The 16,101-nt window shown below is 38.9% G+C and overlaps 1 protein-coding gene across 1 annotated transcript in view; it reads right to left on the bottom strand.

Moving 5' to 3' along the window:
• The window catches only part of UBXN7 (UBX domain protein 7), a 58,984-nt gene extending 43,111 nt beyond the window's left edge, over positions 1-15,873 (bottom strand). Inside the window, exon 1 of the mRNA XM_045850903.1 lies at positions 15,749-15,873. Within this exon, the coding sequence (XP_045706859.1) occupies positions 15,749-15,821 (73 nt within the window). The 5' untranslated portion in view covers positions 15,822-15,873. The remainder of the gene's footprint in view (positions 1-15,748) is intronic.
• Positions 15,874-16,101: the final 228 nt, after the last annotated feature.

The following is a 16,101-nucleotide window of genomic DNA, read 5'->3' on the forward strand; positions in this document are numbered from 1 at the left end:
GGGGGATGGAGGGAGGAGGAGGTACTCAGTTTTACTGAATACATGTTCTATTTTCTTGAGTTATTTTCTCTCAGTACAATGAAGATAGCATTCCAATGTCCTCTGGCTTCTGTTGCTGCTAGGAAATCAGATGCTTAGGAAAAACATTTGTATAGCAATCTGCTGTTTCTCTCCAGTTGATTTTAAGATCTCTGTCTTTGGTCTTCTGCAGTTTCACTCTAATTTGTCAAGGCTTGGGATTCACTGGACTTCCACTATATGTAAGAACTGTTATCTTCTTTAAAATTTTTATTTACTTATTTTTAAAGAGAGGGGAAGGAAGGGAGACAGAGAGGGAAAGAAACATCAATCAGCTGCCTCTCCTACACACCCCAACTGGGGACCCAACCCACAAACATGTGCCTGAACTGGGAATTAAGCTGGGAATCAAATCAAAGCTCAGTCCAACTGAGCCACACTGGTCAGGGACTTTTTTTTTTAAATACGCACCTGAGGATATGTTTTTTGTTAATTTTACAAAGACAGGAAGGGAAAGAGGGAAGAGGAAAAGCAATGTGAGAGAGAAAGAGTGGCTTCCCATACGTGCACTGACTGGAGATTGAACATGCAACCGTTTGGTGTACAGGGACAACACTCTAGCCAACTGAGCCACCCAGCCAGGATAAGAACTGTTATCTTTTATCAATTCTGAAAAATTCTCAGCCTTTTCTACTTAACAATTACCTTACTCTTCCAGTTACACTTACTTCCTTCTAAAACTCCACTTAGACGTATGTTACAACTCTTCAATCTAGGCTGGGCTAATCTGTTTTTTATCTGCTCACTGATTTTTAATTTCAGTTAATTTTCATAATCAGAAGTTCTATTTTTGATTTTTCCTAACCTGTTTGATCATGATTCAGAGACCCTTACTTCATACTCATGTTTCAATATTAATTACATTTATTGGAGTTATTAAGACAAAACATAAACTTCCTGCAATCTCTAGGGGGCCACTCACTGTCTTGTTTCTGCTGGCTCTGGCTTACTGTGGCATGATTTTTTGTGCATTTTGTCATTTTTTTTTTTTTACTGAGATTTCATGTGTCTTAGAATTTTAATCTGTAGATTTTTGAATCCTGGGTTGAAGGATTTCTCAGAGGATATGATTTGATAGATTTTGTAAGGCATCTGTGGGCACTAGCAAACAGGGACCATTTCAAATACATTCTTGACTTGAAGTTTTACAAGACCACATGGGAAATATGACCCTGTATGTAGTGAAGATCTCTCCTGCCACTCCCCAACAACCAAGGTTGAAACGATAAAATCAACTCCATGAAGGGGCAGAGATCTTCTTTCAGACTCCTCTCCTTAGGAAGGCCACAGGCTTTGTTTCCCATTTCTTCTGCCCTATCACACTATCAAAAGAGGTCAAATCAGTTCAGTTTGGGCAGATTCCACCAGGATAAAGGCTTGCTTTAAATCTAGCCAATATTTGCATTCCCAATTTCATTTCATTTTTAGTCTCTATGTAGTCCTTACTTTCTTGCCAACCCAATGATACATTCTGGAATAAAAAATTTAATACCTATTTTATTCAGGATTTTTTTTCTCAGCAGGAGGGTTAACTATGATATCTTTCTAGTTTAGCCACACTGCCAGAAAGGGAAGTGCTGACTCTACTCTTAACATCTCTCATGTGTGTTTTCTCTACTACTATCTCCGAGGCTTTACAGCAAGCCCTTAACATCTCTTACTTGGATTACTACAATAGGTTCCTAACTGTTCATTCTGTCTCCCACCTGGCTGCTGTGGTTATGTTCCAAAATACATGTCCGACTGTATCATACCCCAGTTTAAATTCTTTAATGACTTTCTGACACCCACAAAGTCCTTATGATATGGAAAGTCTTTGTGATCAGGTCTCAGCTTATCTCTCTGGCTTTGCCTCTCCTTTTCCCATCCCATACAATTTAGTATAGCCATAGTGAATTACACACTTGGAATATCCTTATCCTCCTCATTCCTCTCTTCTGCTTCAGCTGGTTGATACATGCTCAATAATCACCCTAAGTATTACTGTGTCAACTTGTTTGCTAAGCATTTTCTACACTGCTCCCCAATTCCTATCCCTCTGACACTCTGATCCTCTGATACTACTAAGCAGTAAACGTTGGTTTCCTTTCTGGTTCCTCCAGAAGAGAAGCTTCGCATTTAATTAATTAATTAATTAATTAATTAATTAAAAACAATGCCAACATTTTTTAAAATTTTAGTTCACAAAAATTTATATAGTACATACTAGATGTATGTGCCACGTTAATTCATTGGAGCCCAGGAAAAACCCCTATGAGAAGGAGGTATTATTTTTTTAAATATATTTTATTGATTATACTATTATAGCTGTCCCATTTCCCCCCCTTCACCCTGTACACCCCTTCCCATCCACATTCCCCCCTTTTAGTTCATGTCCATGTGTCATACTTACAAATTCTTTGGCTTCTACATTTCCCATACTATTTTTACTTTCCCCCTGTCTATTTTCTACCTTCCATCTATGCTACTTATTCTCTGTACCTTTTCCCCACTCTCTCCTCCCACTCCCGTTACTAACCCTCCATGTGATCTCCATTTCTATGGTTTTGTTCCTGTTCTAGTTGTTTGCTTAGTTTGTTTTAGTTTTAGATGTGGCTATTAATAATTGTGAGTTTGCTGTCACTTTACTGTACATGTTTTTTATCTTCTTTTTCTTAGATAAGTCCCTTTAATATTTCATATAATAAGGGCTTGGTGATGATGAACTCCTTTGACTTGACCTTATGTGAGAAGCACTTTATCTGCCCTTCCATTCTAAATGAAAGCTTTGCTGGATAGAGCAATCTTGGATGTCGGTCCTTGGCTTTCATGACTTGGAATACTTCTTTCCAGCCCCTTCTTGCCTGCAAGGTCTCTTTTGAGAAATCAGCTGACATTCTGATGGGAACTCCTTTGTAGGTTACTGTCTCCTTATCTCTTGCTGCTTCTAGGAGTCTCTCCTTCATTTTAATCTTAGCTAATATAATTATGCTGTGCCTTGGTGTGTTTCTCCTTGGGTCCAACTTCTTTAGGACTCTCTGAGCTTCCTAGACTTCCTGGAAGTCTGTTTCCTTTGCCAGATTAGGGAAGTATCCCCTTATTATTTGTTCAAATAAGTTTTCCACTTGTTGCTCTTCCTCTTTCCCTTCTGGTACCCCTATAATTTGGATGTTGGAACATTTAAAGATGTCCTGAATGTTCCTAAGCCTCTCCTCATTTTTTTGAATTCTTGTTTCTTCATTCTTTTCTGTTTGGTTGTTTCTTTCTTCCTTCTGGTCCACTCCATTGATCTGAGTCCCAGTTTCCTTCCCATCACTAGTGGTTCCCTGTACATTTTCCTTTATTTCACTTAGCGTAGCCTTAATTTTTTCATCTAATTTGAGACCAATTCAACCAATTCTGTGAGCATCCTGATCACCAGTGCTTTGAACTGTGCATCTGATAGGCTGGCTATCTCTTTGTCGCGCTTAGTTGTATTTGCTGTGGAGCTTTGATCTGTTCTTTCGTTTGGGCCATTTTTGTGTGTGTCTTGATGTGCCTGCTACATAGTGAGGGGTGGAGCTTTAGGTGTTTGCCCGGGCAGGGTACCCAGATTGCTGCATTGTGACACTGTATGTTGGGCAGGGGTCCAAGAAGGAACAGTGGCGCATGCTCCACTCTCTGCCAGATTTCTGCCACTTCCCCCAAGCAAACTGAGTGCTTCTGGTGCTGATTCCCATGTGGGTAGGTTTGTGTATATTCTAGGACCCCGTGGGTCTTTCCAACGAACTCTCCTGTTTGAGGCTGGGAGTCTCTCCTGGCACCTCAACCCCCACAGGTATTTTCAACTGATGTTTTGAGGCTTTATTTCCCCATGCTGGGACCCTGGGTTGCATGGTCTGTCTCACTTCCCAGTTTCACCTGGTTTATCTGTACACAAATGTGAGACTGCCTGGTCCCGCAAGCCATCTTGGGCACCCAGCCCCTCTACAATCTGCTATCTTGCTGGGTCCACCCACTGCTGCTTTGTGCACCCGGGTCTGCAGCCACCGATTTTTTTTTTTTTTTTTGCCTCGACCCCCTCTCCACCCCTCCTACCAGTCTGGATGAATGTGTCTACTTTCACTCCTTGGTTGCTGGCCTTCCATACAGTTCAATCTTCTGTCAGAACTGGTTATTTCTAAATTGTTGTCCTTATTTTGGTTTGTGAGGAGGCACAGTGTGTCTACCTATGTCTCCATCTTGGCCAGAAGTGTTATTCAATTTAATTTGATTTCATTTAATTTTTCCATCACCTATAGTCTCTTCCATCTTGCCCCACCCCCCACAATCACCACACTGTTGTTCATATCCATGAATTCTAACACAGGGACTGGTTTTTGTCTTGGTATCCCCAATATTTAGCATGTATGCTTGCATGTGATCAATGTCTAATAAACTGACTTAGTGCTACCTCATAGGATTTCAGCTCACCAGGGAGGGGCCAGGCTGCAGTCAAAACAACTTTTCTGTATCTTTTCAATTTTATACTGTGTGCAATATTCATGTTTTAAATTTCATTTATAAAGCAATATGGTTATACTACGAAAATCACAAACAGCAAATGGGTACTTAGGATAAATGGAGTTAAGATAAAATTTCCAACAAGAGCATCACATACAAATTTTAGAAGTGCTATATCTCAATATAAAATGAAAATCACATGCTCCAAAAAACTGTCAGATGACACAGGAGCTATAGCTTTGTCAGTTATCTGACGAAGACATATATCTATGATGCTAGTGAACAAAATTATTTCATGAAATATGAGTAGAAAATCATTAATATACACTATTATGATTTAATATTAAATCAATAAAAAATTTCAAAAAACATATTGGTATATTTCACTTAAATTTCTAAAAAATTTACATATTTGTGTTGGCCAAAAATCTTTTCTGGAGAATTGGACAAATAAAGAATTGCCTTTTGTGGATTGAGCACAGGCTGCGAACCAAAGTGTTGCAGGTTCGATTCCCAGTCAGGGTACATTCCTGGATTGCAGGCCATGACCCCCAGCAACCACACATTGATGTTTCTCTCTCTTTCTCTCCCTCCCTTCCCTCTCTAAAAATAAATAAATAAAATCTTGAAAAAAAAAGAATTGCCTTTTATTTGGGGTTTGCCTTATATCTGGGTATACAAGTCCAGAAAAACCCCAACTATTAACAAAGTCCTTGTTAATATAACAAGGACAGTTTGCATGACATCGATGTAACCTGGCAGCTAAGGAAAGTGAACTGGAATACATGTGCATGAACAATGACAACTTCAATGTAATAGTCAGTGGGGGTAGTAGATGCCATTGAGTGAGCATGGATACTGTGTGCCCATTGCATTCAAAATGACAGAGCAAGTAAAGCAACAAATCTGCATCCAATTTTGCATTAAGCTTGAACATTTCTCTATGGAAACTATTTGGATGATTCAGAAGGCCACAGCTATGGGCAACTGGTGATTAGCAGCTTCATCATGATAATGCACCCACTAATGCATCACATCTTGTGCAGAATTTTTTGGCAAAACATCAAATCACCCAGGTGACTCAGTCCCCACTACAGCCCAGATTTGGCACTCTGTGACTTCTGGCTTTTCCCAAAACTAAAATCACCTTTGAAAGAGAAGAGATTTGAGACCATTGAGCAGATTCAGGAAAATATGACAGGTAGCTGATGGCGATTGGGAGAACTGTGTGAGGTCCCAAGGTGCCTAATTTGAACAGGGCTGAAGCATCACTGTCCTATGTACAGTGTTTCTTATATTGTTTATCTTCTTTAAGAAATGTCTCTATTTTTCATATTACATAGCTGGATACTTTCTAGACTGACCTAATATATGGTAATTTAATTTACATAGGACCAGGATTGCTTTTTTTCCTTTAAAGAGGCTACATATGGTACAGTAAATTAAACTGTGGGCCAGGTCCCCAGTTGGGGGTGTGCTAGAGGCAAACAATTCATGTTTCTCTCACACACTGATGTTTTTCTCTCCCTCTCTTCTTCCCTTACCCTCTGACTAAAAATAAATTAAAATTTTAGAAAAATGTAATCTCAAGAACAAATACAAACTTTTTGAGGGTATAAAAATTAATTAAGGGAAATCTCATTAAAATGGAATTGGGAGGCTGGAATGGGAAGCTCTCACACAGTACCACTCCATGTCAATTACAGGAAAAATTCAATTACAGACCCCAACAAAAGAAATCTTCAACAGGAAAAAAGGAATTATAGGCCCAACAAGAAAAGATGTGCATTGTATCTCCTATAAGAAATCGATTACCACAGCAACTCTTCATTCAAGGAATGAAAAGCCTTCATGTCCTTGGACTGTCATCTCCCTGAACTATTATTTATTGCTTTTCTCCAATGGACTTTCAAAACAACCCTCCCATCTTTCTCCTTTTTCTCCATAACTTTCCTCTCCTTTGTTTGTTGGACTTGCCTGTGGCTTTCCTATAACTTGCTTGTCCCAAATTGCAATTCTTTGCTATTCCCAAATAAACCGATATTTACTGGTAAAACAACTTTTATTTTTAAGGTCAACAAAGGGAAGGAGCAGCTCACATACCACAATAACCAACTTTGTTAGGTAATTAAATACAAACTCTTGGGGGAAAATAACCAAAATTTGATGAACAATTTCAAGATTCATATTATTATTTCTCATAAAACCTGAGGTTTTCATTGCTCCCCTAATATTTTTACATCATGTCCAGTTATATACTGTGCTATATAATTATACTTCTTAAATGGTAGTCTAAAAGTTCAGTGTCTATTGTACTCCACCATTTTAATGTACTTACCTACCCAGTAGATTCTCAAAGTTAAAAGGTTTTTATAGGCAGACTACTCTGGTAGTTTGTTCTAGCAGAGAGATGAATACTCCAATACTGGAGCTTTCAGGATAGTGACCTATAAGAGCTTTCAAATGGGGCAACGGGGACAATCTACCTATGAATACTGCTTGAAAGGGAAGTACATGCTAAATCATAGCAAGACTGGAGAAGACAGTTTTAGAGAGGGACCCAAAACTAGGGGTGGGGGGTAATGGGGGGGAAGAGGGGAGGGTTGGGTGGGTGGGCTGGAATGGGAGTAAGTGGGAGAAAACTGTACTTGAACAATGATTAAAATAAAATTTAAAAAAAAAGAAGCAAAGTACACCATTAACTTTCTTATATAAAGGCAAATTATCTGAGCCATCTGTACTTGTATTATCAGTCATTCTTAAGTATATCACTTGCATCACCTAGTGTGTCATTTTAGAATCAGAAGATAACTTAAAGATAATTAAAGATACCAGTGGTTCTTAAGGTCCAGAAGTAGAGACATTAAGTAATATGAAAGACCATTTTTGGTGTTTCATGAATTAGGGATAGGGGTACTACTGGCATTCACTGGAAAGAAGCTGGGTGTGCTGTATTAGTTTGAAAACTGAACCCCTCCCGCAAAGACTGCACATGTCCTCATTATAGACTTCTGGCCACCAGAACTATGAGTGAATGTGTGTTAAGTCATGCAGTTTGTTACGGCAGCCACAGAAAATATAAGTGCAAAATCTTCTGCAATGGATAGAACAGTCCTACACAACAAAAAGTGTCCTGGCCAAAAGATCAATAACACTCCAACTGAGCTAAACAGAGGAATATGAGGAAGTGAAGGTTAACTGACAGGACAGAGAAAATGGAAGTCTAAATGATATAGGGGGAAGGAACAATGATAGTTACAAGTTTCATCTATATCCTAAGAGGTAATAATTTCTGATGGGTCAGCTGAAAAAATTTGAACTTCTCTCTTATTATATTCAGAATAAAAAGAACATATCTTTGCAAGGGGTGGGGGCAAATAAAATAAGTTTGCAGATTTAAACTACCTGAAAACTTCCTTAAATGGGCTTATTTTAAGGTCCCAATATTGTAGGCAGCAACAGGATAGCTTAATCTAATCCAATGTTCTTAGTTTGTTCAGGCTGCTATAATAAAAACACCATAAACTGGGTAGTGTAGACATCAAACATATATTTTTCACAATTCTGGAGGCTGAAGGGTCCAAGATAAAGGCTCCAGCAGATATGGTGTATGGTATAGGCCCCTTCCTGTTTCACGGACAGCCATCTTCTCACTGTGTTCTCACATGGCAGGAGGGACAAGAGAACTCTCTGGGTGCTCTTTTTTAAGGACTCTGAATAGAGCTCACGTGAGCTCTATCCTCATGACCTAATCACTTCCCAAAGGCCCCCATACGTCCTGATACCATCGCATTAAACATTAGTGTTTTTATTTTTATTTACTGATCTGAGAGAGAGAAAAGGAAAGGGAGGGAAGAAGGGAGAGACAGACAGACAGACAGACAGACAGAGACACGAAGAGAGAGAAACACTGATTTGTTCTTCCACTTGCTTGGTTGATTCTTCTATGTCCCCTGACCAGTGATCAAAGTGCAAAGATTGCCCACAACCTGTAATAAAGTCCATGTCTCCACCACAACTGGAAGGAAGAACCAATATTTAGTAGTACCTTATGCCTGGTCTCTACACTACTTTGAGTCACAAAAGGATAGTCTCTTCACCTACTATCAAGGAACCAAAGTATGGCAGTCACAGAATTGAAAAGGAAAGAAGGAAGGAAGGGAGGGAGGGAGGGAAAAAAATCCCTGTACAGAACCCTTCTTGGCCCAGAGGGATAGAGCACAGAAATGATAGGGACACAAAGAAGTTACTTTTTGTGTGTCCCTATATTTCCCCCAGAAAAGACAGCACAATAAACTAGACTGCCCATTAAAGAAATGAGAGTGGGTGAGAATTTTAAGAGATAAGGTAATAGTTTAACCTTCTCATCAGTCTCCCATTCTGGAGTTGTTAAGCATTCAGAATAAAAAACATTAAAAGAAAACAAAACCATGTATGTAGAAAACTAAATTTATTAAGTACCAAAGGAATGAAATGATTAATTTAGGGGAATGAAATGACTAAGCAAAGCTAATTTTTGTTAGATCAACAAAAGGAGCCTATAGAGAGGTTAGTAGTAACATGGAGGAAAATGCATGGGCCTGGAAGTAAAGATACTAGCGTTCTAGTCCCTGTTCCACCTTAACTAGACAAGTGCAGAACAGCTATCCATTATTAGCCCATGACAAGATAAAACCAGAAATTCCAGTGTAAGAATTTAGAAACTTTTACAGCAATTTGACAGAGTAACTTTATGTCTGTTGAATATAATGAGAAGTTCAAATTTTTTCAGCTGACCCATCAGAAATTATTACTTCTTAGGATATAGATTAAACTTGTAACTATCATTGTAACTTTAATGTCTAATAACAAAAAAGTTGAGGCTTGAAAGATTTATGGATGGCAAATTATCAATATGAAAAAATGACCAACATCACTAATCACTAGAGAAATGCAAATTACAGTCACAATGTGCCATAGCACTACACACCTATTAAAGTGGCCACAAAAAATTTAAAATACCAAACAGGCAACTGGAATTCTCATACACTGCTGATGGGAATGCAAAATAGGAGTAGTGACTTTCAAAAACTGGCAATTTCTTAGTTATATACCTATCATATGATCCAATAATCCCATTCACATGTACTTATCCAAAGGGGGACAAAAACAAGCTTATACACTAATGTTTTTAGCAGCTTTATTTATAATTCCCTAAACTGGAAACAACACAATTTGCCAATCATTTAATGAATGAATAAACAAACATGGTATACTATTCACCAATAAAAAGAACTACTCGTAACCACAACAACATGAATGAATTTCAAATACAGTATGCTAAGTGAAAGAAATCAGACTCAAAAGATTAAATACTGTGTTTCATTTATATCACATCTGGAAAAGAAAAATTATTAATAGACCAAAAGATTAGGCTACAAGTGGGAAGAAGAACTGACTACAAAGGGGCAGGAGGAATTTTTTGAGAATGATAGAACTGTTGTATATCTTGTGGTTACATGATTGTATGTGCTTATCAAAACTTGTAAGTATATACTAAAAAGAGTAGATTTTATTGCATGTACATTATACCTTAATTTTTAAAGATCTGGGCTTATATTTACATTATTATTTTTATTTCATTTTCAAGTAATTAACTTTATTTTTTATGAAAGTTTTATATGAAGATTGAATGTTTAAAAAATTTTTACTGATTGGTTTTTAGAAAGAAAGGAAGGAAGAGAGAAAAAGAAACACTGATTTATTCCACTTATTTACACATTCACTGGTTGATTATTGTATGTGCCCTGACCTGGGATCAAACCCACAACTAAGAGGTGGGACAATGCTCTAACTGACTGAGCTACCCAGATAGGGCCATGAATTTTTTTTAAAGGTTCTTTCCTACATATAGTTGAGAAGGACTAACCTAAGTCACTTTTCTTCTCTGGGCCTTTAATTTCTCATTTGATTAACTAAAAAAAAGAGTCATAATGGTTTCTAAGAAACCATCAAGCTATAACCCCCATCCCAACAAAAACCCTCCATATATATGAATATCCAATGATTACTGGCTTCCTAAAGTGCCCATGTATTTGAGGTAGTTCCGTACTGCTGATGCTGAAGTACTATCACAGTCTTCTGGGTTTCCTCCTTCATTTTTGGTTTATCTTTGCAGTGTGTCAGACATTAGTGTTCCTTCAGCTTTGTGTTCTGGAGCCTAGTATTTTCTCACACGACACTCTCCCCTGGCAAGCTGTCATCCACTTTTAAAGTTTCAACAGCCACCAATATGACTGACTCCTCAGATGTCACTCCTCCTTCCAGACCCAATTATTTACTTGCTTATTGAACAGCCCCAATTAGAAGTCCCACAGGCAACAACTAATCTAACACTGAATTAATCATCTTCTCCCCACCCAAAAATCTACTACCCACACCTTCACAAATAGCAACATTATGTACCTAGATGTCCAGAACAGAATCCTAACCTTGGTTCTGATTCCTCTAACTTCTTCCCATGTGTTTAAGAGCCCACTTCTCTGCCAATGATTTATTTCAGGACACCAGCTGGTTTTCCTGGACTAATACAACAGTCTTCTATTGATCACTATGTCTGCTTCTTCTCCAGGATGCCCAAATAACTTTTTCTAAAAAATCCAATGTCATTACTGAACATCACTCCCCTAATTAAAACTTCACTGATTCCTACTACACTCAGAATAAATTCAAGATTTTTTTTAACATGGGTTACAAGGCCCTTCGTAACCTGACACTTAATTAATCTACTCAGCTCTATTTATTGCATCTCCCACTAACTATGCTCTATTCATTTGAAATTATCAATTCCCTAAACCTATTATCTTTGCTTTCTTGTCTCTGGATGGGTATGTCTGTCCCTACTTCCTCCAGGCCTTCACACATGCCCTCCTGCTAGAAACATTTCTCCTCTAGGTTTTAGCTAAGAAATTATTCCTTCTGAGAAGTCTTTCTTGACCTCCATAATACATCTTCCCACTGTATTACAATATTGATATATGTGGCTGTATTCATATTAAACTTCAAGCTTTTGAGGATACACACCCTGTCCTGCTCATGGCATTATCCCCTGGATCTGAACAATACCTGGCACATAGAAATCTATCAATAAATACTGAATGCATTATTAAGATTCCATTCAAACTAAAAAAAAAAAGCTATTACCTCCCTAAATTTCTGTTCAAACATCATTATCACCTTCTGAAACAGTCCTTAAAATTCCAAGAGTTTTCTTTTGATATCTAGACACTTGCAACCACCTTTCCTGACAGAAAACTTGAACATATTTTAATACTAACCCAAGAGAAATATATTATAAAAAAAGACTATGAATGGAAATCAGCCAAAAAACCAAATACTAAACCACCAGTTTCTAATTTCCATAACAAATATGCATTCGTTCAATAACTTTAGAGAAATATTAAACTAAGGTCTCTTTTACAACTGAGGTTGTATACTCTCACTAAGAATATGAATGCCTTCTATGCACAAAGCTTTAGAATCCTATACTAGCAAGCTCTTGTCTTCTCAGAGTACTCTCTATTCCCTCACATTCTGTCCTTACCTTTTGAATGACTATTTTTACCAATTCTAGTGCCTATGTATCTCTTATCTCAATAATTATTCTGATTACATCTGTGCATTTTGTGTTTGTATGGCTAGATGTCAGCCCAAGTTGCTGTTTATGGGTAATGTCATAGTTTTAAACATTTTTTTAGTTTAAAACATTTTTTAAAAATTGTACTTATGGAATTACCTTCAGACTCAGCAGCATATTCTTTCTTCATATTTTGGGAATTGGTATGACCTTTTTTATATGACTTTTGATTTTTAAAAAAATAAATTTATTGGCATGACACTGGTTAATAAGATCACACAGCTTCTCAAATGTACATTTCTATGATACTATATCTTGCATTATCAGCAGTCTTTTGAGGCCATGTATGATGAACATCAAGGGAGATCAAATAGTAACATAAAATGTAGTAGACTATAAAGTAACAGGACTGGTTTTCCATGCAACCTCAAATGATTCTAACAGCATCCACGGTAAAGGTATATAACTTCTCAATGTGATTACTTCAAAAAATCATCATTTCCCTTGTCTACCTGCTTATCAGAGTCTGAGCTTAGAAAAAATATTTCTGACATAATGTCAACTTAAAATTTCAGAATTCTATAATAAAAAAAGGAAAACACACAAATATTTAAAAAATTCTGGAATTCTAAATTACGTATACTATGATCCACAATGTATTTAAAAAGTAAAAATATGTAAACAAGAATTGAAAAATATAAAATAAAAAATATTGTTGTGGCCCTGGCCAGTGTGGCTCAGTTGGTTGGAGCATCACCCAATAACCAAAAGGTTGCAGGTGCAATTCCCAGTTGGGGCGCATGCCTGGGTTGCAGGTTTGATGCCCAGTCAGAGCACTATGATCCTGATCCCTGTCTGTGCATGTGTGGAAGGCAAGCAGTCAATGCTTCTCTCTCTCATAGATGTTTCTCTCTCCCTTCCTCTCTCTCTAAAAGCAATGAAAAAGAAAATGTCCTCGGGTGAGTATAAAAATATACGTAACTGTTATGAGAATGAGTTGGTTTTTCCTTTTTTCAAACATATTACATGCCCTGGCCAAATAATTTGGTTGGCTGGAGGACTGGCTACCAATCCTCCAAAGGTTGCAGGTTCCATCCCCTGCAAGGGCACACATCCAGGTTGTGGGTTTGATCTCTACTGAGGAGCTTGCAGGAGGCAACTGATCAATGTCTCTCAGATCAATGTTTCTTCCTCTCTTTCTCTTCCTCTCTCTCTACCCCACAACCCTCCTCAAGTCAATAAACATATCCTCCAGTGAGAATTTTAAAAAAGTATTTCATGTTGTAGTAGTTTTTAAATATTTTTTAAAAAATCAGTCATTACTTCATACTCATATATCATATAGAGATCTGTTATATTTAGTAAGAAAATTTAACATTCTTTGAATTTTCCATTCTATTTCTAAGAGCCACAAAAAAAGTTAGGACTCACTTTTTAAAAAACGCATTGTTTTTACCAGAATGCTGAGCTTCCAGATAAGTAAAATCCAGGTAAGTTAAGTGTTTTGAGATCAGAGCATAAGCTCTTCAGGTCAGTTTAATTCATCCAAACAATGAATAAATAAATATCAAATATATTTTATCATAAATACTACAATTTAAAATATATGTGGACACAACCCCAAACTTTATTTTTAGGATACATGAAAAAGACTAATGAGGTCTATCATGTTTCTAATAGTTAATCACTTCTTGTAAAAAAAAATAAGCCCAAAAATTATTAATAGAAATTCATAGTACATTAAGAACAATCTACAGTATTTTCCCTTTTACAGATTTTCAGATACCATGGTCTACTGAGGGTCTCCAACTTGATTCAGAAATAGAAAGGCCTGTGACCAAGAAGTAAGTCATGTAGGCTAGCAAACAGAAACAAAATTAAAGCAGGTGAGTTACTTTGTCTCACCAGACTCTGGGTTTTGTCTACATCTAATAAAAATGTTGCACCAGAAGAAATAATGCAAGGTTGAAACAATCTGAGTTCCTGAAGAGGTGGTAGTTAGCACAAAAACTGAAGTTAAACTGGTGGCATCTTAAACCACCTCTAAAAAACCTCAATAAAAGAGATTAATAATATTCAATATCTAATTCACTACATTCTTCTATATAAACATAATCAACATTATTAACTTACACTAGAATTTTCTAATTTTCCCAATAACAGTGATCTGCTTAGCCACTGGGAAATGCATTACCTCTTTAACATAACAATCCAACTGCCAAAGTTTACAAATATTAAGAAAAATTATTCCACTCCTCATCCCAATTTAATTACAAATTTTACTTTAGCAACTTTGATGTGATGTTTCATGCCCAGAAGCTAATGCACCAAACATCTAGCTATTATTGTAGCACAAAAAATAAAACTAGCTTTAATTATAAAACAACATTCATATAACCTGCAGTAGTTAAAACAATGTAAAATTCTACTTAGCCAGATCTTGCTACGTGCATTAACAGTGGAACTGTAGTTTTCTGCATCTAACAAATTACCAGGTAGGGTATAGATTTGCTAAGGGAGAGAACTAATATTCTGACCTCCTTCCAAAATGACAAAACTAGAACGGCAAAATTACACTCGGCACATGGAGTACACTTCTCTCAAATCACTCCACAGAGAACATCATTTGCTCCGCCCTCTAATAACTCATGCAAAAAAAAGTTCAGCACCATCAGAGAGAAACAAGTCAGAGAATTCACAGAATGGCTTAGGGCCTTTCCTCCAGACGGTTAGAGGTTCTGCATGTGCCCTTCGCAGAAGTCCAAAGAAAAAGAAAAACCGAGGGTTTGGAGGATATGACATCCAGAAACTGGTTTTCTCTCAAGAAGTTTCTGCCGCCATCCCTATGTTATCAGCAGGAGGCCCCGCCGCCATGGTCTCAGTCTATGATTTTATTATGGGGAGGTGGGACACGCCACCCAGGATTCTTCCAGGCTTTCCCTACTAAGATGGGGGGGAGGGTCCCTGTAATTCTTCTCTTAAAACCTCAGTCTTGAAGGTATTCCTCAGCACTCCTCCCCCCATTTCTGGCGGCCTATCCCGCGGGATCCGTCAAAGCGACGCCGAACCCACCAGCCTCGCGGTTAAGGCGGGAGGGCCCGAACACGCCAGGGCCACAGCGAAGGCTTTGAGGGGCCCAGAAAAGGGAAGGGCAGGCCAGGGACAGGGGGAGCATGCCCAGGCCGAGGAAGATAGGAAGAAGGTACTGAGGGGATGCACTGCACCCCATCAATGCTCGGAGAAGAGATGATGGAGGGCGGTGGCCTGGGTGCGGCCCCCCCACCTCACCCGCCCCCAGGTCCCTGGGCCGGCGGGCGCGAATGGGCTTGGGCAAGATCTGGGCTGACAGGAGGTGGATAGTGTCTCTCCACACTACAAGGAGACCGAGAACGACGGTTTGGGGTGCGCGGGGGGGTGCAGTCTGCCGCCTGAACCCGGACACCCGACGCCGTCGTCGCCTCTTCCTCAGGAGAGAGGACGGGAGCTGTGGGTAAAGCCCGAGGGAGTAATGCATAAAGGTAAAGGGAGGCCTGGGGCAGACCGGCCGCCCGCTCCAGACCCCACTCTCCACCTTCCGGTAACCGCGTCTCTTACCGGTGATGGCGGTGAACTGCTGAATTAACCCCTTCAGCGCCGAGGACGCCGCGGAGCCGCCGTGGGCAGCCATCTTACCGCCGCCGCCGCCGCCGAACAACAACACAGACACACACGGACCACCCTCCCCCACCTCGCCGCGCGGTCTGCGCAGGCTCATTGACCCCAAGCTCCGCCCCTCGCGCTCCGCCCCCAGCGACTATTCGCGCATGCGCGCTTCTAGACCAGTCCGAGAGCGGTTTTTCCTGGTTGGCTGTTTGGTCGTTCCATGCGGCCGCATCCTTATTTGAAACCTGTGGTACCCTGCGCTCCAGGCTCCAATGGTATTCGGTTTCCGATTTCTGAAGGAAACT

Source organism: Phyllostomus hastatus, unplaced genomic scaffold, assembly GCF_019186645.2.
Source record: "Phyllostomus hastatus isolate PE091 unplaced genomic scaffold, TTU_PhHast_1.1 phas_contig_86, whole genome shotgun sequence".
Lineage (NCBI taxonomy): Eukaryota > Metazoa > Chordata > Mammalia > Chiroptera > Phyllostomidae > Phyllostomus > Phyllostomus hastatus.